The following is a 21,914-nucleotide window of genomic DNA, read 5'->3' as shown; positions in this document are numbered from 1 at the left end:
TGCCTGTATTTTGCTATTCATAAAACGTCTGGTGAGAAAATAAAATGTATTAGATAGTACAAGTAAAAACAGTTGCTAATGTCCTCCATTCTCTGGATTAACTTTCACTAGCAATTAATTTCATTTGGATATCCATATTTTGAATATTTGGAAGTATCTTTCCCAATGCTTTTTTTCTCAGTTGAACACATACTTGCACTTTTGACAGGTAAGAAGTATTACAAATTTATCCACTTTCTAATTGAGAACAGCCCCTTAAATATACAACATGTGTTGTTTGTGGCACTGTATATTGCGTAACACATTTCTGGTTTGAAAGATTTATTATGATTTTTAGTAATTTCCAATGAATTAAGATAACCTCTGTAGTTGACTTTTTTGTTGGGGGTATTTGGGGAGGGGGGGGGGGGGAGGGGGTTGTGATTTACATGGAAAAAGTGACCAGGGCACTTTATTCTGATCCTTATCTACTGGGCGTGTGTGGGATGTTTCAGTTGCAATGGGTTGAATTGTCTCTGACCGATGCCTAGAATCAGGTTCACATTTTTAAAAAAAACTCAATTTGGGCAAAGTCTATCAGCACCGCCTCCATGTTGTTCCTTACCACAAGCTCCCTTAAGGAGATGGAAAATTAAAGAAACATGAAAAAGATAAACAGGAAGAAAAAGTTTCAGATTTTTGCACAACTTTCATATCTTATGTATTCTCTCTTGTGTATTTCTTTTTTGAAAAATGAAATAACCACAGCAGTTTCCATTAGATTCATTATATCTTCTATTCATTTATAATACAGTATTTAAATACATTATTCATTAACTACTGTTTGCAGAACTAAAATACAGAAAAACGGAAAAGAAAGCTAATTGAAGGTTAATGGGGTTTTTTTCTGAGTTAAACACATAACATACAGAGTTCCCAGAGAAAATTGCTGTTTTAATAACCAGTTGTTAATTTGAAGGTTGCTCGTGGATAAATATAAACTTTTGTGAACTTTCAGAGATGGCAGTGTTCTACCACAAATTGTGAACAAACATGGAAAATAATTGTTTTTTTGTTCAAATTCTTAATTAGTTTTAAAAGAACCTCTCAATTTCTTGGGTGAACATAGGAGATATGGATTACATTGCTTTACTGTCTCATTCAAAAAGCAATAATTAAAATAGTTTATTTATCTCCTGCCCATCAGTGCAAACGCTGTAATTGAATTTCAATAAATAAACCTGGCCTTTTTTAAATAGAGTAAGTGTTGGAAATCCGGATACACAGTATGCAAAACCATTTGCTGCCCTTTGATGTTATGGGACTATTTTATCAATTTTGAACCAGGATAAATTTTACTAGTTGCTCTTTGTTTCTGACTGCTTTTTAAAATAAGACTTAATGTAGAAAAATTGATTGGACAATGAGCTGTGGTACAGTTTAATTTTATTTTTTTCCACATCTTGTTGATACTGGCAATAACACTAAAGTCCATTTTTAATGACTCCTAAATCAAAGAGGCAGTTAAGAGTTCACTATATTGGTAGGATTTGGAGTCACATGTAGGATGGACAGGAGAAGGAAGATATTTATTTTCTCAGAGCATATTAATAAACCAGAAGGGTTTATGTAACAATGGGTAGTTTTATGGTTACTGTTACTGCTACCATGTACAAAGAACATTTCTCTGGGTTCGTGGCTGCTTGTCAAGTAATTTAACCATTACACTATTCTAGTCAATGAACAAAAAATGTTCAAAGATTGCTTGAGTACAAGAGCATATTGCAAGCTGCAAACATATACACTTTATACTGATTTGAAGATTTGCTGCAAATAGAATGTGCCAAATTAACCTGTTTGCCCTCTCTAAAGAAATTGTCAAATGTGTTTTGCAGCAGTTTGAGTTAGACTTTATTTGATCGTGTCTGGGGGAAATACCTTCTGAGAAAATATTTGAAATCCCAACACTGAATAAACTGTCTTTCAACTAAATTAGCTTTTTTTAAAAAATATATCTATGGTTGGACCTCTCTCAATTAACTCAATCTATTCAGATTTCATTAATTTTGTTGGTACTGAAGACAAGTTTGCCCCATAGTGAATTTTAAAATGAAATCCTTTGTGGTAAGTATTGTGAGATGGCTTGACAACACAATCAGATACTGTAGAACCGACAGCCCAATTAGTAGAATGCAACTTTCTTGTCTTCTATTCACACAGCTTTTTTCAATGATTTCTAACTTCCTTTGCTGTAATGTCCACAAATTTTACAAATGGCTCAGAAGAAAGAAATGGAGTAACATAAATATAACAAGAAACATTTAAAAGCAAGGAACGCTTTTCTGAATACTTTGAATATATTAGATAATAACCATTTTTAATTAATTTTAAGTGCAGGAACGTCATAAGTTATTGCAATGCAAAGCCATCATTAAATTTAGTTCAAAAATGAGCTGCTCACAATTTTATTTGTGAAGAATTGTGTTTTAATATTGAACTTTTTTCAGCCCATCTGCCTGCAATGTACTATTTTATGAAGTACTTTTCATTATATTATCATCGAATTAACACTTTATACTGAAATTGATACATTTGTCAGATTTTTCAGTGTAAATCAGATAAATGAACTAGTGTGTTACTATATTTGGATTTACCAAATACATGTGCCATGAAGTTATCCTATTTACAATTTAGTTGAGGGGACAAAGTGTAATTAAATAATTGGGAACATGGTAGTTCAGTGAATGGATAAATGGGGCATAATGTGAGGAAACGTGAAGTTAGTCAGTTTGGATTGTAAACAGAAAAACGTAACACTTTTTACAATTGGGAAATGTTAGTATTCCAGTTCGTACTCCACTTGTATATCTTTGTATATTAATCACAGAAACTAACATGCACGTACAACAAGCAAGTAGGACAGAAAATTGTTAGCCTTCATTATAAAATAATTGGAGTACAAAAATCATGCAGGTTTACTGCAGTTGAGTTGGGGCTTATTGAGACCATAGCTTGAGCAATATGTAACATTTTAAAGTGCAAAGAAGGTTCATGGACTGTTTCTGCTGATTGGAGAATTATCCTGTGAGATGTTGAGTAAATGATACTCATTGAATTTTACAAGCATCCAATGTGATCTCATTATCCATTGTTAGCTCTGTCAGCTGGCACCACATTGTTCGACAACTATATCCAGTTTTTGCACAATAATCCCGACTCTGACTTCCCAAGTATTCCTTCCCCGTCTATCAGTCCCCAGTTGATAATGGAACTTCAGGCATTTTTGTGCCAAACTCAAACTCCATTAATATTTTCTGTTTACTTTACTGTTTTGGTTTGTAAATCTGCTCAGAACATAACTCTTTCTCTACTGGCCGCTTTTTACAATAGTTTGTTTGTGCCTTTAAAATGTATAGTATTATCATAAGATATTTTGAGGTGTAAATGGTTAATTTAGGAGTGAATTTCAAGAAATAATAAATATGTATAATTGATGTTTTATAGGAGTCTCGTAGCCATGGCAATTTGAGGGAATTTAAAGTGGCAGTATATGGGGCAATGCTTATCCTTTCTTTCCTCTTATAGTTATCACAGATTTGTGTGACAATTTAGATGTCGTGATGAATTTGCGTCACCATTTGAGACGAATTACAAAAGTTAATCCTATAAACTCGTATTAAGCATACTTAGGACCTGCATCCTTGAAGCTACTCTGGACAGTTACAGCTAACACACATACTTTGAGTGATGATGAAAGAGTTTGGTTTAATAGAATTTCTTTAGAAGACATTCCAAATTTCATCATCTCTACAAAGAGATGTTATATTAACTGAATTGAAATATTTAAACTCATTCGTTGTGGAGAATTTTGACTACATTTGGTCTCTGACCTAAATACAACCCGTACTGCACAACAAAGCTATTAGAAATTACACATTTAATTAGAAAACCATGCCATAGTTTGGTCTTAATTGGATGTCAATAGCTGTACTTCCTGTACATAAACACGAATGACTCTGCTTATACATCGAGTATTTTGTTTTGCATTGTCTGGCCTAACCTTCTGTACATTAACCTAACCCACTGATTAGCTGAAGATAGGGTTGGTTACCTTGCATATTTTGGCAGACTGCATTTTGATTCCGCTTTAGTTCCATGTTTTCTTAAAGGTTCCCATCCACATTTCCCCCTAAATAACAAGTCTGTTTAAGCACAATGCTTTCCTTCAATTCAATTTACACGCCTGATTTTTGTTCTGAGGAATAATAGTTGAAATGACATTTATGGACAATCTTGATTTAATAAGTAAATGTCCATTTTTCGTCAAAGATGCTTTTAATGTAGAACCCTATTTGGTAGCAGCATATATACTATATAATTTTGCATTGCATTCGAGCAATATTAAAGATGGCCGGAATATTTTAAATATACCTGTATCATATCCTTACTTCAGATGCAATACAGTGGATAAAATAAAAATTTTATATAGTACAAAACAATGAAGAAGACTGCTGCTGACTGCATAGTGTATCAATTGTCAAAAAGAGTTAACAGAATTTGACGGAACTGGTGTTATGTTTGAATACAAAATACAGATAAGTAGTTGTTACCATACATGCTTCATAGTTTACATAGTGAAGGGAATTATGTGTCCGATTTTGTATCCAACAATTATTCAATTTCATTTCCTTCTGACTCCAACTTGCTTCTATACCCGTGCCTGTCCCCGAACAAGTTGCTTCTCTTCAGCTGACTGTGGCGACAGTCGTACCCTCTTGCTTTTTCTCCTCTTCAGCTGCAGTAGCGACCTGATTAAACTTACCCAGCTCCTTAATACATTCCAGCATCGATGTTATTGTGTCCTTCAGGCTTTTCTCCATTAACCAACCCTCACTTTCACATTCAGGATCTTCGGGGTTTGTAATGCTGTCTAGGGATGTGTGCAAGTATTGCATCCCAACCATCGCAGTCACCTGAAATAAAGAATATAGAATGAGTTTACCTGTAAATTAACTCAAACCTTTGAGTCCATGCAAAATAAAGACAATATTCAAGCATATGAATGTTTATCAATGGGATAATAAATTCCATTGCAGTCTCCAAATGATGATTGTTGCAAACTATTTAAAAAAAAAAAAGATTTCTGATCTGAAAATAATAGTCACCACATCAACAGTGAGAGGTGACTGTCTTGAAATATTTTGAGCCGGAAAATGGTGAGAGGATATTTCTTCTCATTGTGGGGCATGGGAAAAATCTGGAACTAGCAGGCATTGCTTCACAATAAATGCTTGGCCACTGCAAGTGAGATGGGGCAGAAATTCTCTTGAGGTTCGTGATCCCTTGGAATCCTCCTTTCTGGAAATCTATGGCGTCTGAGGATTTGAACTGTGCAGGGTATTGAGGACCAGGAGGAACAGGTTGGAAAGTGAGGTCTGCACCAAGATCAGATAGTTTGTGAAGTAGATTGCGTGGCCGGATGATCTGTTGTTTAATGCTCTTGCCTAACTTGCCGTTGTATGATGATGAATCACAAAAAACACAAGAATGTAGAATCAGTTGGCACCTACTTAATCAAAGATTACACTGGGATCTTGATCAGCTAAGCATATAGACTGAATCATAGCAAAATGGAGTTCAATGCAGATAAGTGCATGGTGTTTTATTATGGGAAGTGAAGCAAGGGTAGGACTTTAACAATGAATGGCAGGGCCCTGGGATCTGGGAACAGAGGGAGCTAGGAGTGGAAATACATAGCTTCCTGAAAGTGGTGCCACAGGTATACGTGTTGTGAAGAAGGTGGTTGTTATGCTGGCCTTCATCAGTCAGGGAGTTGGGACATTATGTTATTATTAGAGCCAGGATGTTTAGGCGCTAAAAAACTCTCAAATAGTCAGGCAAAAAGGCATAATAAAATTACAAAAAATGCATTTTTTCCAAATTATCTGATGTTAAATTGCCAGGCAGAATATGCTTCAGTTGTGAAAAACTTATTTCTACCTCAGCTGAGGTCACTGGTGCATACACAAAACATGCTACCGACTCTATATTCATGTCGATATCTTGTGCAATACAACTACCTTTGAGAACTTTAGCTACGTTTTGTATTTTTTCAAGATCTTTGTTAGCTAAAATCACACTCTCACATTTTCTTTCTACACCTTTACCTACATCGCCAGGAACTTTACGGATATCGTCAGTTACTTTGTTGAAAACCTGCAAGTTATTTACTAATGTTTCACCACGTTTCTCAAGGGAAGTGATAGCTTGTGGGAAATTTGCAAAATTGGAAGCAATAACCACAAGATCACAGTGGAGGGACTTTTTCTGTATGATTTCACTGACGATCCTGAATACAGTAGATTCTCTTCATCAAAAAAGTTGACGATTTCTTTTATCTTTTCAAAGTTTGCAGCATAGTAGAGTACAGCAGAGAGCCATGTACCCCACCTAGTCAAAACGGGCTGAGGAGGTAGCGGAATCTCGGGTACCATTTCCTGAACAACTGCACACGTGACGGTGCTTTGAGGAAGATTTTCTTGACATTGGAAACTAGGTGACCGGCATTTGGAAACAAGCTATGTATGTGCTTGACAACTCGATTTTGGGGAATAAAACTTTAAGAGCACAAGCAGCTTTTTTCATGTACGGAGCTGCATCAGTCACAAACAGAAGAACATTGGCGTGTTTTATACCTTCTGGCCAAAGTACAGCAAGTGAAGATGGAAACAACTGAGCAATAGTTGAGCTGTTTGACTTCTCCAATACTTCCGATGACCACATTGGAAACATATCTCCCCACAGCATCTGTTGTCTCGTCTATTGAGATCCATGTTTTGTTGCAAGCAACTTAATCTCTAATTTTCTGCACAGCAATGTTGAATTTGCTGTCGACATAATTTTTCCGTAATGATGACTTGCTTGGTATATGTTCCTCTGTGTATTTCTCTAAAAAACCTCTGAGAGATTTGTTTTCCAATTTCCACAGTGGAATTCCAGCATCAATGAATGCCTTGCACAGATCACTCGAAAACTCAGATTTGCAACTGGAGCCAGAAATAAATGTAGTGAGGAGACAAGCTTGGGTATTTCGCTTGGGTAGTTTGCACCCCAGTGGTATCAACATTGACTTATTTAATTTTAGATTGTCCTTGTCTTCTCCCTCCTCCCCCTCACCCTTCCCAGCTTTCCTTCTAGTCCTACTGTCTCCATCTCTTCCTTTCTTTTTCCTGCCCCCCCACCCCCCACATCAGCCTGAAGAAGGGTCTCGACCCGAAATGTCGCCTGTTCCTTCTCTCCAAAGATGCTGCCTCATCCGCTGAGTTTCTCAAGCATTTCTTGTCTACCTTCGATTTTTCCAGCTTCTTCAGTTCTTTCTTAAATAGATCTTGGAGAAGGCTGAACCAGCGGGCAGCGGCATGAACGAATGAACGAATGAACGACCGACGGTGGCGCCCCCGGTTTTGCCCCGGTGGTGGAAACATTCTTGTAAGTTATACTATGTTAACACGTTAATAATAACTTATTAATATTAATGTGTTAACAAAGAAAATGTCATTGTGATCACGGTACAATTAGAGAAAATACCACAACCATTTAGCAAAACGGCAAAAAAGGCTGATTTAGGCTTCGATTGTGAAAAAGGCATTATCTTGGTGAAATCATCAAAAAAGGCATGAAAAGGTGCTTATGGCATTCATGGCAAAATCCTGGCTCTAGTTATTATTGTACAAGATGTTGGTTAGGCCACACTTGGAGTAGTGTGTATTTTTGGTTATCTTGCAGTAGGAAAGTTGTCATTAAACTGGAAAGCGGCCAAAGAAAGTTTACCAGAATGTTGTCAGGACTTGAGGGACTGTGCAAAAGAAGAGGTTGGGCAGGATAGGATTTTATTCCCTGGAGCAGAGGAGACTGAGGTGATTTTATGGAGGCGTATAAAATCATGAGGGACATAGACACAGTCTCACCCCCCAAAGAACTAGAGAGCATTGGTTGAAGGAGAGAAGGGATAGATTTCAAAGGAGCCTGAATGGCAATGTCTTTGCAGATATACACCACTCTCTCTGTAATGAACTGCCTGTGAAAATGCTTGAAGTAGGTACAATAACATTTAAAAGATATTTGGACGGGTATACCGATATAAAAGGTTTGGAAGGCCATGGGTCTAACACAGATAAATGGGATTGACTAGCTTACATGAATACCTTGGTCAGCATGGGCAAGTTGGGCCAAAGGGCCTGTTTCCTTCCCATTTAACGCCATGACCTGGCTGCTCAAGCCTGCTCTGCCATTCAACATTGTCCACTATTCAACATATGGCCTCAATTCCCATAAACTTTCAAATCCATGATCTTTCAAAAAATATTCCTCTTTAAATTCCTCCAGTAATCCACCCTTCGCAACTCTGGACGGTGGAGATTTCCGGAGGCTTATCACCCTCATGAGAGACCATCTTCTCTCAGCTGTGTGGTTTTATTGGTTCCAGTAGACTAAGTTTTGCTAGGTGGTGGGTAAGCTGAATCCACAATCTTGAAATCTCATGATATCCTGGCCACTAATGTGATTGATCAGACAGCTTGTTAGGTGGATCTATACCTGCATGGTCAAACCTTTGCTGTAAATTTTTGATCTGTGACTGGGCAGATAATATCAAATATATAAACGGTGTATTGCATAATTTTAGATTACACCAACAGATCTCCTGTGCACATGCAAGTTCCCAAGCTTTTGATTCTTCATCTGCTCTGGGTTTAGCGAAATGTGGTAAATGCTCATTCTTTGTATACAAAATAACTGAGTTTCTCAGTGACCAGGTTCCAACCTCCCAGGTGGAAATGTGGTGGTATGATTAAGAAGTTTGTAGAGAAACTTGCCCACGTTGTCAATAGTGAAGTAGGAAACTAGATTGGAGAAAAATATTAATGAACCATTCAGATCGTCAGAAAAGGATACAGAAAGCGTCAGGCTATGCATTGAGGTGGTTACGATGAACAAGGCAAATGATAAATTATGAAGTATTGAGGAACAGTGGCAACTTCTGCATAGCATGCATGGCTGAACATACAGCAGCATGCATGGCTGAACATACAGTGGGATGCATGGCTGAACATACAGTGGCATGCATGGCTGAACATACAGTGGCATGCATGGCTGAACATACAGTGGCATGCATGGCTGAACATACAGTGGCATGCATGGCTGAACATGCAGTAGGGTGCATGGCTGAACATACAGTAGGGTGCATGGCTGAGCATACAGCAGCAGGACTGGAAGATAAGAAAAGTCATTGGCCATGTTAAAGAATTTAAGAACGGCAAAATCATGAAAGAACTCTGTCGGCCTGGAAAAATGCATACATTTATTGTTACCATGTTACAGGAAAGGTGTGAAAGTACTCGAAAATGCAGAAGAGATAAGGATATTGCCTGAGATGAATATTTGTCTGTAAGAAAGATTGGCTTGCTTGTTACTTTCGAACAAAAGAGGTATTTGAGATGGGGATAGAGGTGAGATTATTCAACAAGTATAACATTCAGAGAGGCCTAGTTACATCTTTCCATTATACCCAATCTGCCTGGCATACTTACACTATCCTAACCACACTAGGGACAGATAACAATTAGACCAAACCAATTAGCCTACAAACCTATATGTCTCTGGAGTGTGGGAGGAAACCGGAGCACCCGGAGAAAACCCACGCTGATCACAGGGAGAACATACAAACTCAGGATCGAACCCGTGTATCTGGCGCTGTAAAACAGCAACTCTACTGCTGCACCACCATGCTACCCTGTTTTTTGTTGAGTTTCATTACTTATTGAGATAATGAAATCATAATGGTGCACTCCAACAAGTGTTATATGTCCACAACACACAATTGTATCAATCATTTAATTAACCTGTGCTCCACTAGTCTTACAAAAACTGCAATAAGTCACCAGAATTACTAGTTTAATGATACTGCGTGGAAACAGGCCCTTCAGCCCGCCAAGTCCGTGCTGGCCAATGAACAACTCTACAGCTACGCCACCATGTCGCCCCTACATGAGCAGTTGATGTGGGAAAATGTTCCTGGACTTTGAGTATATACTGGTTCATCATTTTATTTTATGACATTATCTAAATCCCATGTTGTCAAGGAACTGCAGCATATTCTTCAAGTTCTAGGTCAAATGCTGTGGCCCATCAGTTTTCTCAAGGAAAATTCCAGGAAATTGTAAAGAATGTATGTATTGTCCACCAGCCCACCTAAATAATCAAGTAAACAAACTGAAATATAAAATTGAACAGTCAGGTCCTGTAGGATGGGTCTCTGCCCCTAAATTGTCCTGTTAACACACCTTCCGAAATTCAAGCTGGTTAAGAGGACTAAGTTATTGTTCTTTTTAATTTGTTCCATTGCATTTTTTTTGGATATGTGCACTGCTGGAAAAATAGTATTTATTGTCCCACCTCTAATTGCCTCCGAGATGTTGTTGGTGACTCACTGACTTGAACTGCCACAGAAAGTCCTTCTGTCCCACAGTTCTACAGCTCCACAATCTAGATCCAGCAACGACAAAGCAAAGAAACGGCAATATATTTGCAAGTCAGGACGGTGTTTGGTTTGGAGGGGAACATGCTGATTCATAGGTATTAGAGCCCTTATCCTTCCTGTTGCCAGAGGTTACAGGTTTAGGGGTTGCTGTGTGGTGGACCAGGTGATTAAATGCAATGCAGTTTGCAGATTAAATTCAGTCCAGGCACAAACATGTTGGTACTATCATTCCCTCAATGATAACTACCAAGATATCTTAGCCTTCCCTTCAATTATCTTCATCACAAAGTATAAAGTATGCTTTATACTTCATATAAAGTAAGAATAATTCATAAAAGATTTTATGAACAATTTTCACTTTATGCAATATTGTAATTGAAGAGAAGACTTAGATAACTTGGTAGGTACACAAAATTGCTGGGGAAACTCAGTGGGTGCAGCAGCATCTCTGGAGCGAAGGAAATAGGCGACGTTTCGGGCCGAAACCCTTCTTCAGACTTGGTAGTTGGATGTGAGGGAATAATATGAAGACACAAATGTTAGTGCCTGTACTGAAATGAATCTGCAAACTACATTGTATTTAGTCACCTAGTCCACTACACCAGCAACCCTTAAACTTGAATCATTATAATAAGCTATGAACTCTATACTTAGTGATTCACAAACACACTGAAGCTTGTATTTATATAGACAAGCACTACTCTGCAGTGCACTGATTCTATAGAACTTTTGAATCTTCCAAACCAAACACTCGGGTAAGGTACCCCCCGTAGATTATGAAAGACATCTATCTGCTCAGGCTCCAAACTGCTGCATCGGGAACCAGGCCCAGCCCTTCCAACCCAAGTGGGTGAAATGTGTAACCAGGGAATACTTTCTCAGCAGTGTACCGATTGCAGCCATTACAACAGACAGGCAGCATTTGTACCAACTATTGTCAAACTATCTGGATCCTGGGGTTTCTCTCAACACCGCCTCTTCAGATATACGTTAAAAATTGCTCTCTTGGTTGAACTTGTCACCACAGAGGAATTACAGAGCTGAGGAGAGCTGTGCAGCCAAAGAGAGGAGGAGAAGCCACTTCGATCACGTCTACCAGATGGAGGTAATGAGGGAGACTGCAGGATCCGGATGGTCCATCAACATACAGGGCAGGTGCTGTGTGTGCTCAGCATTGACGCCAGTAACCTGCACCTCAGCACTGAGTAACTGTGCCACTTGTTCTGGCCCTGCCCAACGCCAGTACTGACAGGCAGCTTCTCCACAACAGGCCAACGGCTGGTTCATTGCTGAACTCGCTCCAAGTTCCCAACACAACAGTGGGGAGGGCAATGGTCTGTGACAGCCATTGTCATCTGTGGCTGTCACCCAGAAGGCAATGGCTGTTGGTGTTTCAACATCTGTTGTGCTATCTACAGTTAGATCTTTCTACATCTGTAGTGCTATAATGATACCTTTTAGTACTGATTCCATTAGTGCTCTCCCAGTCCAGGGAATACATTCTGAGTATTGAGAGAGGTACCTGTGTACTCCCTTTTGTGATCTAAACAGTGCAAGCATCTTACAGTCAGTTATGATCTGGTGTAAATCCTGCGGTCATGTTAGAAGCTCAGGAGCCAGTTTGTTCCCTACTAAGTCCCACCAATGGCAATGATTTAATGAGCAGGTAATGAACAGGCCTGTCCAACCTGATTGTCACTCGCTACTCATTGTTTAGTTGTGGTCACAATGTGGATGGCTCCCTGCTGCACTCCCACCTGAGTTCTGAAGCTGATCCTGTGCCAGGTTCTGCCTTCAGTGGCCATCCATATATACAGTGCCCTCCATAATGTTTGGGACAAAACCCATCATTTATTTATTTGCCTCTGTACTCCACAATTTGAGATTTGTAATAGAAAACATCACATGTGGTTAAAGGGCACATTCTCAGATATTATTAAAGGCCATTTTTATACATTTTGCTTTCATCATGTAGAAATTACAGCTGTGTTTATACATAGCCCCCCCCATTTCAGGGCACCATAATGTTTGGGATACATGGCTTCATAGGTGTTTGTAATTGTTCAGGTGTGTTTAAATGCCTCCTTAATACAGGTATAAGAGAGCTCTCACCGTCTAGTCTTTCCTCCAGTCTTTCCATCACATTTGGAAACTTTTATTGCTGTTTATCAACATGAGGACCAAAGTTGTGCCAATGAAAGTCAAATAAGGCATTATGAGACTGAGAAACAAGGATAAAACTGTTAAGCAACATCAGCCAAACCTTAGGCTTAAGGTTCTTAAGGATGTTCCAAACCTTGGAACATCATGAAGAAGAAAGACAGCACTGGTGAGCTTACTAATCGCAAAGGAACTGGCAGGCCAAGGAAGACCTCCACAGCTGATGACAGAAGAATTCGCTATATAATAAAGAAAAATCCCCAAACACCTGTCCGACAGATCAGAAACACTCTTCGGGAGTCAGGTGTGGATTTGTCGATGACCACTGTTCGCAGAAGACTTCATGAACAGAAATACAGAGGCTACACTGCAAGATGACAATCACTGGTTAGCCGCAAAAATAGGATGGCCAGGTTACAGTTTGCCAAGAAGTACTTAAAAGAGCAACGACAGTTCTGGAAAAAGGTCTTGTGGATAGATGAGACGAAGATTAACTTATATCAGAGTGATGGCAAGAGCAAAGTGTGGAGGAGAGAAGGAACTGCCCAAGATCCAAAGCATACCACCTCATCTGTGAAACACGGTGGTGGGGGTGTTATGGCCTGGGCATGTATGGCTGCTGAAGGTACTGGCTCACTTATCTTCATTGATGATACAACTGCTGATGGTAGTAGCATAATGAATTCTGAAGCGTATAGACACATCTTATCTGAGTTCAAACAAATGCCATAAAACTCATTGGCCGGTGGTTCATTCTACAGCAAGACAATGATCCCAAACATACTGCTAAAGCAACAAAGGAATTTCTCAAAGCTAAAAAATGGACAGGACAATCACCCGATCTGAACCCAATTGAGCATGCCTTTTATATGCCGAAGAGAAAACTGAAGGGGGCTAGCCCCCAAAACAAGCATAAGCTAAAGATGGCTGCAATACAGGCCTGGCAGAGCATCACCAGAGAAGAGCCCCAGCAACTGGTGATGTCCAAGAATCACGGACTTCAAGCAGTCATTGCATGCAAAGGATATGCAACAAAATACTAAACTTGACATTGCTGTGTCCCAAACATTATGGTGCCCTGAAATGGGGGTGACAATGAATGTATAAACAGTGTTGTAATTTCTACATGGTGAAACCAAAATGTATAAAAATGGCCTATCTTAAAATCTGACAATGTGCACTTTAACCACGTGATATTTTCTATTACAAATCTCAAATTGTGGAGTACAGATAAATGATGGGTCTTTGTCCCAAACATTATGGAGGGCACTGCAGGTAGGTCACGTGGATGATCTTGAGTGTAATCCCTTTTCACAACCTTGCCGACAATATTTAGCTCTCTCCTTTACCGAGGAAAGGAGTGACCTCATATTTGCTCTACACCCCAACAGAGGAACCAAGTTTAGAAATGTCACCAAGGTGTCCACATCATTCATCCAGAATTTGAAATATTAAAAAAATATATTAAAGGAAAAGGATTGGCCAGCTTCTCTCTTCATTAAAGGTACACAAAATTGCTGGGGAAACTCAGCGGGTGCAGCAGCATCTATGGAGCGAAGGAAATAGGCGACGTTTCGGGCCGAAACCCTTCTTCAGACTGATGGGGGGTGGGGGGGGGGGAAAGAAGGAAAAGGGGAGGAGGAGGAAAAAAGAAGAAAGAACTCTCTTCATTAAGTTGGTTGGCTGTCTGGAATACCATGACCTTGTTGACTGGTGGATTCAGCAAATAATTACTGGCGCAGAAAGGGGCAAGTCAAATGGTGGATTTTATAACACGAGCCACGACTGTGATGTGTCAGAACACAGATGTGGAATTCCAATCTCCATCTCAGTCACTCCTGGGGCCTGCTGTCTGCCAATCCGATCCCAGGCTTTTTAAAGCAGAGCCACTGAACTAAATCAATCAAGTTCCTGGATTCAAACCATGAACTGTATTGAATTAAAAATATATTTACTAAAGTACTGCACTCATATAATAGCATTGATATAATGATGCTTTCTCCACCCCATAAGTGAATATACCAATCAACTTGTATAAATCACCACAATTAATATTAGGCCGGTGAGCTTAACAACAGCTAAACATCTTCACATCTGTCACTGGAGAGTTACTGGAGAGTATTCTGGGGGATAGGATATACAGGCATTTGGATTGGCAAGGGATGATTAGGGATAGGCAGCATGGTTTTGGTCGTGTCTCACAAATCTGATTGATTTTTTGATGACGTAACCAAAAAGGTTGATGAGGGCAGAGCTGTAGATGTTGTGTACATGGACTTCAGTAAGACGTTCGACAACGTTCCGCATAGTAGGCTGCTCTGGAAGGTTCGATCGCATGGGATCCAAGGAGAGATAGCTGAATGGATAGCAAATTGGCTCCATGGAAGGAAGCAGAGGGTAATGGTGGAAGGTTGCTTCTCAGACTGGATGCCTGTGACTAGTGGTGTGCCTCAGGGTTTGGTGCTGGGCCCGTTACTGTTTGTCATCTACATCAATGATTTGGATGAGAACAGGGGAAGATTAGAAAGTTTGCTGATGATACAAAAGTTAGTGGTTTTGCAGATGGTGAAGATGGTTGTGAACGATTGCAGCAGGATCTGGATCGATTGGCCAGGTGGGCGGTGGAATGGTTGGTGGAATTTAATACAAGGATGTGTGAGGTGTTGCATTTTGCGACGTCAAACAAGGGTAGGCCTCTGGATAGTGTTGTAGAGCAGTGGGATCTAGGAGTACAGGTGCATGGTTACTTGAAGGTCGAGTCGCAGGTAGATAAGGTGGTCAAAAAGGCTTTTGGCACTTTGGCCTTCATCAGTCAGAGTATTAAATATAAAAGTTGGGAGGTCATGTTGCAGTTGTATAAGACATTGGTGAGACCTCATTTAGAATATTGTGTTCAGTTCTGGGCACCATGTTATAGGAAAGATATTGTCAAGCTTAAAAGGGTTCAGAAAAGATTTACGAGGATGTTGCCAGGATTAGACGGTGTGAGATATAGGGAAAGGTTGAGTTGGCTGGGTCTCTATTCCATGGAGCGCAGGTGGATGAGGGGGGATCTTATAGAGGTGTACAAAATCATGAGAGGAATAGATCGGGTAGATACACAGAGTCTCTTGCCCAGAGTAGGGGAATCAAGGACCAGAGGACATAGGTTCAAGGTGAAGGTAAAAAGATTTAATAGGAATCCGAGGGGTAACCTTTTCACACAAAGGGTGGTGGGTGTATTGGACAAGCTGCCAGAGGAGGTAGTTCATTCCATATTTAAGAAACAGTTAGAAAGGTACATGGATAGGACAAGTTTGGAGGGATATGGACCAAGCGCAGGCAAGTGGGACTAGTGTAGCTGGGACATTGTTGGCCGGTGTGGGCGAGTTGGGCCAAAGGGCCTGTTTCCGCACTGTATCACTCTATGACTAACTCCAAATGTTGTCTTGTCTATCTGTAATGGACCCACAGTGCTGATTGAATTTAATCCCACATTTTAGCAAGGGCCTTAAAGGGCACCCTACTCCAGTCCAAGCCAGAGATCCTGATCCTATCGATGCCTTGCTTAGCCAGAGACCTCTTGCCAGTCGGCAGTCCACTTGCACTGTAAAATCCTTGACAAAGATGGGTTGCCAAGTGAGAGCGGCAGCGAGCCAGTACAAAGGATGGGAACCTCTATCATCCAGCGGCAGGATGAGAGATCGGTTTCACTGATGATGTCTAAATGTGCAATATTGTCATATTGTAATGGGGAGTACTGCTCGACATGCTATGCGCAAGTTTGGGATTGGCATTTCACCCCATATTTTCTTACACAGATAAAAGTGTTCTTGTGGCTGATGCACAATGACCAGTTATATGTATCTTGTTACATTTAAAAATTATGAGACAAAGATTTAGAATTAAATAAATAACTTAATATTTTTTGTTTCAATCTTGACATATTTGCTTCTGGGGCTCGCCTTGTTTAACCATGCCTTGATAGCCATGCCATCATTTAATCTGATGTTATCTCAAACTTTATTTTCATTAGAGGATGAATGGGATCTCTGAACAATAATTTAGAATGTTTAGTTTAGTTTAGTTTAGACATACAACATGGAAACAGGCTCACCAGGTCCATGCCAACCAGTGATCACCTGTTCCACTAGTAGTGTGTTATCACTTTTGCATCCACTCCCTGTGTACAAAGGGCCTAGGGGCAATTTTACAGAGGAAAATTAACCTACAAACACACATGTCTTTGGGATGGGGGAGGAAACGGGAGCAGCCTGAGAGAAATCCACACATTCACCTGGAGCACGTGCAAACTCCACAGAGACTGCACTGTTGGTCGGGATCAAACCTGGGTCTCTGGCGCTGTGAGGCAGCAGCTTTACTGGAAAGTGAGAAAACACTCAAAAAATTACAATATGAAAAAGTTAGTTCTGCTTGAATTGTCTCAAATTAGAAATACCATGTAAACCTGCTCCATCTAGAGTTCAACAAAGATTATTAATCCCCCCATCTCCTCCTCAGCCCTTTGTCTTCCCCAGGGTTTCCTTCTGCACATAAAATAACATGAATTATTTACTGCATGGTATTTATGGGGTGTTTGTCCAAATATTTGCAAAATGATTTTCATGATTTCCATAGTCCCAATTAAATATCTCCCTTCTCTCTAACCCTTTGTCCTCTACTTTGTTTGTGAAGCGATGATGGGATCAAAATTTGTATATGTGGATTAGATGTAGTTTATCCATAGAAAACACTGTACAAGCTGGACTATTCAAGGGCAAATGAAGGTCTGATGTATGAAGGAAAAGTCAGCTATTATATTGCACCATGTACAACTTTAGTCTTCCAAAACCACAACAGCCATTCTGATTTGTAGCCTTGATAGTTACATAAAGAAACATGACAGCTTATACCCTTACAGCAAACCTGACAAACAACAATGACATAATCACCTGATACTCTGTTTTCTTCAATATTTACGTAATAAATATTGGCCCGGAGAATAATGTGTTTTGAATCTTGGCAAAGTGATGGGAACCTTTATAACCACCCGAAGAAGTAGACATTTCTATACAGTCTCATTTGAGATGGTAGAAAATATCTTCATGACTTTTTATAATTTTATTCATAAAATATTTAAATATATCATGTTTAAAGACTTTGCCTGTATAGAAAGTCACTAAAATAAAGAATGCTTAGGGACTTTGTTTGATCTGAAATTCACTGCTACATGCCATTTTCCATTCATCATGGGTCTGAAGAAGGGTCCCGACCCAAAACGTCACCCATCCTTTTTCTCCAGAGATACTGCCTGACCCACTGAGTTAATCCAGCAGTTATTGCCATTTTATTGGCTTTGTAATGTATTGTAATTCCATTGTTATGGAGACAGATGAGCACACACTTCACAACTCTGACATGAACACTGCTTTTGTACACACGTTTAACTTCTAAAATGTTTGCCATCCATGGTGCAAACTCATGTAAAACAAAATCTGAAACAAAACTATCAACAATTCATTAACATGTTTAAGAAGGAACTGCAGATGCTTGATGAAGGGTCTCAACCCGAAACGTCACCTATTCCTTCGCTCCATAGATGCTGCCTCACCCACTGAGTTTCTCCAGCATTTTTGTCTACCAACAATTCATTAACATGTCATCGTGTTCACAGTTGACACTGTGGATCAAAGGGCCAGTCCCTGTACTGTGCTGTACTCTTCTATGTTCTATAAAAGGCCAATGTATTTCTGTGACTAAGTGTGAACATGGAGTTGGTGCAAAGGTATTGCATGACTCCCAGTCTCCATTACCCTAAAACTGTCTTGTTTATACATATCCAGTGATGTGATATTCACAAATATACTCCAGATACAAACTTGTTGCAAAGAGAAATTCCCATCATGGTGTTAATTTCCTGCCAATTGCTTTAATCATGATACCTGGGTCTTCTGTCAGTGGAGGACTTATGAAACATTTATGGTTTTGAACACTTGCTAAATATCCCATAAACAACACCATACTAGTAAATGTTAAGAACATAGAACAGTACAGCACAGGAACAGGCCTTTCAGCTCATCATGTCTGTGCCGAACATGATGCCAAGCCTAACTCTTATCTGCCTGCACATAATCCATATCCCTCCATTCCCTGCATATCCATGTGCCTGTCCAAAAGTCTCTTAAATGCTACTATTGTGTATATCCACTATCAGCCTCGGCAGCATATTCCAGGCACCACCACCTTATGTATTAAAAAAAATGATCGGAGAGAAAAAGTGGTCATTGATTTGATTAAAAATAGTTGCATGTGAAACTTTAATAGGTAACAAGGCATATTCCTCAAAGTAATAGTTGGGCTGCATTTTTGCAGTAGAATTCAAGGATACAAGAGTGGTTAAAAGTAGTTCAGGAATGAGAGGAAATTGTAATAACTTCAACGTGAGAGCTTGATAAATACTTGAAAATAAAATGTTTCCGTGGCATGAGATTAAATTGAATGCCTCTTTCAATGAGTCATGGTGGGTACAGTGACCTAAGTAACCTCTCTTCATTCCTGCAGCACACTGTGACTTTTTTTGTGGTTATTATAAAAGTAATTATCTCAAACTTAATCTACCCACTTAAATTAATGTGCAAAACTTCATAAAAGTTGAAAATGCTGTAAAAGCTCAGCAAGCCAGAAAACATCTGTGGAGGGAAAAACGGAGTTCACGTTTTGGGTTGACGACCTTTCATTAAATCTTTTAACATTTGCATCAATTCACAATTTAAAATCGATCAGATTTTAAGGTTAAGAATTAATAAGAGCAAATGTATTCTGATCTGAGCCCGGAAAGCCATGTTCCCAAGTCAGAACTCAATCTGAAGTAAAACTCCACGAACTCCTGAAAGGCACTGGCTTGTATTGCTTACTCTGCTACTTTCTCTCTCAATGCTGTCAGACTTGACCTTTAAGCATTTTAAAAACAATTCCCATATCAGTTTTATTCAGAAAGTTGTTATTAAATCTGTACGGAGGCAGGCTTGAGGTTATAGTTTATGCTGGAGAGTGAAAAAGTACATTTTAAAACATCAAGATGTTTTCATTCGCGTTGAATTTAACTTGAAGACAGCGTCAGCCACGCAGAAGCTTGTAGTCCTGCAATGAAGGTACAAACATTAATGCTCCCAGCATCCTTGCAGATGCACACTCGTAAAGCCTGTGCGTTATTTCACATGCCACAATATTTCACAAGTTCAATTTCTGCAGATATCAAAATTTATAACTGAAAGATTACAATTGTAGATATTTTCAGGAAATTATTCGCTGATAGTCAACATAGTAACCAGGTTTAATACAAAAAAGTCATTTGACAGGAGTTTCCTGACATGTTAGATGGTATGGACAGGGAAGGTTTGGGGGGCATATGGGCCAAAGGAAGGCAGGTGGGACGAGTGTAGATGGAGCAGCTTGGTTGGCAGGGGCAAAGTTGGGCCGAAGGGCCTGTTTCCTTGCTCTGTGATTTTATTAACAATCCTTTTCTAGTATTTTTTAATTTTTAATTTAAAGGCTGCATTCACAACATCCATCTTACCTCCAGTAACCAACCCAATAAGACCAAAGCTCCCATCGAATGCATCATATTAGCGTAGTAGTTGAGCAGTGCTTGTTTGCAACCTCGTGTCCACAGGTTCAGTTCTTCGGACTGGAAGTCGTAGCTGTAATGGGCCGAACTGTTGGTGATCTGCTGCTGGATACAGGGGCGAGGGGAGGCCGGGTTGCAGCAACTGAATGGGACCCCGTCCACCAAGAACCTCCCTTCAACGTTGCTCTTGACGCGGCTGCAAGGAAGAGAATGCAACTTGAGCGTTTGGGGCTGATAACTCAGACATCCCTTGTTGGTTATAGACAGAGATCCACCCACCCACCCACCCACCCAACAAACAAGATAAAGCCACGGGGTCGGCGCTGGGAGGAAGATCAGGCACACAGCTACAGTTGTCAAATGCATTCCCCTCGATTCCCTGTGGATTCGCTGCTGTACTTACTCTTTCACCTCCTTGGAGCTGAAGTCCAGGTACCTGTTGCTGATCCACTGGATTTCAAACCAGTCTCGGAAGCCGTTGTTTCCGCAGCAGCGGAACTCTATTTGCAGCTGGTCGATGGTCTTCTTCATGTAGCACCTGCCCGGAGTGTCAGTGTCCCGGTAGAATTTCATGCCGTTCTTCAGACCTTTGGCCAGCGTGTCTTCCAGGTCAATCCTCATCAGGAAACATAACACCACGGTGATGAAGGTGAAGAAAGTGAAAAACACACAGGAACCCAGGTAGAACTTCAGCACCGATTTCCATCGGGCGTATTTAGCCGGGTCGAGAGAGTCGTAGCAAAACTTGCCCCCAAAGCAGTTGATGGCGCAAGCCATGAGCCCCACTAGGATGAGGGAGTTGGGCACCAGGTGACTCTCCTGGTTGTCCATCAGCTCGCTTCGCTTCCTCAGCTCGATCTTGAGGAACAAGCCCATGCCGAAGATGACGATTCCCACCAACACACAAAACCAGTTGAGTAGCCACATGCCCTGGGCCAGCTTCACCCTCATCTGTACGTTGAACTTGATTTTGAGAATGGCCATTTTTCTGTCTCTCTAAATGGCAAGGTTGACCTCAAACAAATTAGAAAGCTTTGCGCAGGGATGCAGAAAGGGCAGGATACAGTGCGCCTGGGGTTGACTCCACTGTGCATCCTTCCATACTGATCACCCGAAAAGCAAAGCTTCACCTGACTCGAGGGTACAACGAAAACGAAGTGTAAATTATCAAGCCAGATGGTTTAAAAAAAAAGATATTGTCCGCGACTACAGCTAATGTTGCCAGTGCTTTCCCCGCGATGGAGATGGCTCTTTCAGAATCCGAGGCTGTAAGACGTCACCTTAATACCCGTAATAGGTTTTACCTCTAATCATTTAGAGAAAGCCTTGCTCCAGATGAGCCATCGAAAGTAATCCGCCTTTTCACCGTGTAATTGCTTTGTCCTCGAGTTGTCACCCATTGCTTTCCCCCGCTGAAAGTTTCCTCGCATTTCACAGTGAATCTTCACTCAGCCAATCGGCCGTTGCGTGGCATTTGGTTTCCTTTCCGAAATGTATATCCAGTTACTGGGCTCCTGTGTCGTGTGCAATGTGCAACACGTTGACAAGTAAAATATAACGGACGTAAAAGCAGGTTCAACTTTAATAAGATAAGTAAGATTAAATATAGGCCAATGCCTGTCATAAACATTG

At 40.3% G+C, this 21,914-nt stretch overlaps 1 protein-coding gene across 1 annotated transcript; it reads right to left on the bottom strand.

The window, feature by feature from the left end:
* Window positions 1–2,442: 2,442 nt before the first annotated feature.
* prph2 (peripherin 2) lies at window positions 2,443–21,269 on the bottom strand. Its single transcript, XM_033025577.1, has 3 exons — window positions 20,686–21,269; window positions 20,232–20,478; window positions 2,443–4,952 (listed from the first exon to the last, which is right to left on the bottom strand). The coding sequence occupies exons 1-3, from the start codon at window positions 21,264–21,266 to the stop codon at window positions 4,725–4,727; spliced, it is 1,056 nt and encodes a 351-aa protein (XP_032881468.1). The 5' UTR covers window positions 21,267–21,269; the 3' UTR covers window positions 2,443–4,724.
* Between the last annotated feature and the right edge of the window lie 645 nt (window positions 21,270–21,914).

Source organism: Amblyraja radiata, chromosome 8, assembly GCF_010909765.2.
Source record: "Amblyraja radiata isolate CabotCenter1 chromosome 8, sAmbRad1.1.pri, whole genome shotgun sequence".
Classification (NCBI taxonomy): Eukaryota; Metazoa; Chordata; class Chondrichthyes; order Rajiformes; family Rajidae; genus Amblyraja; species Amblyraja radiata.
Note: the sequence above shows the minus strand (reverse complement) of the source record. Positions and strands in the feature narration are given on the sequence as shown.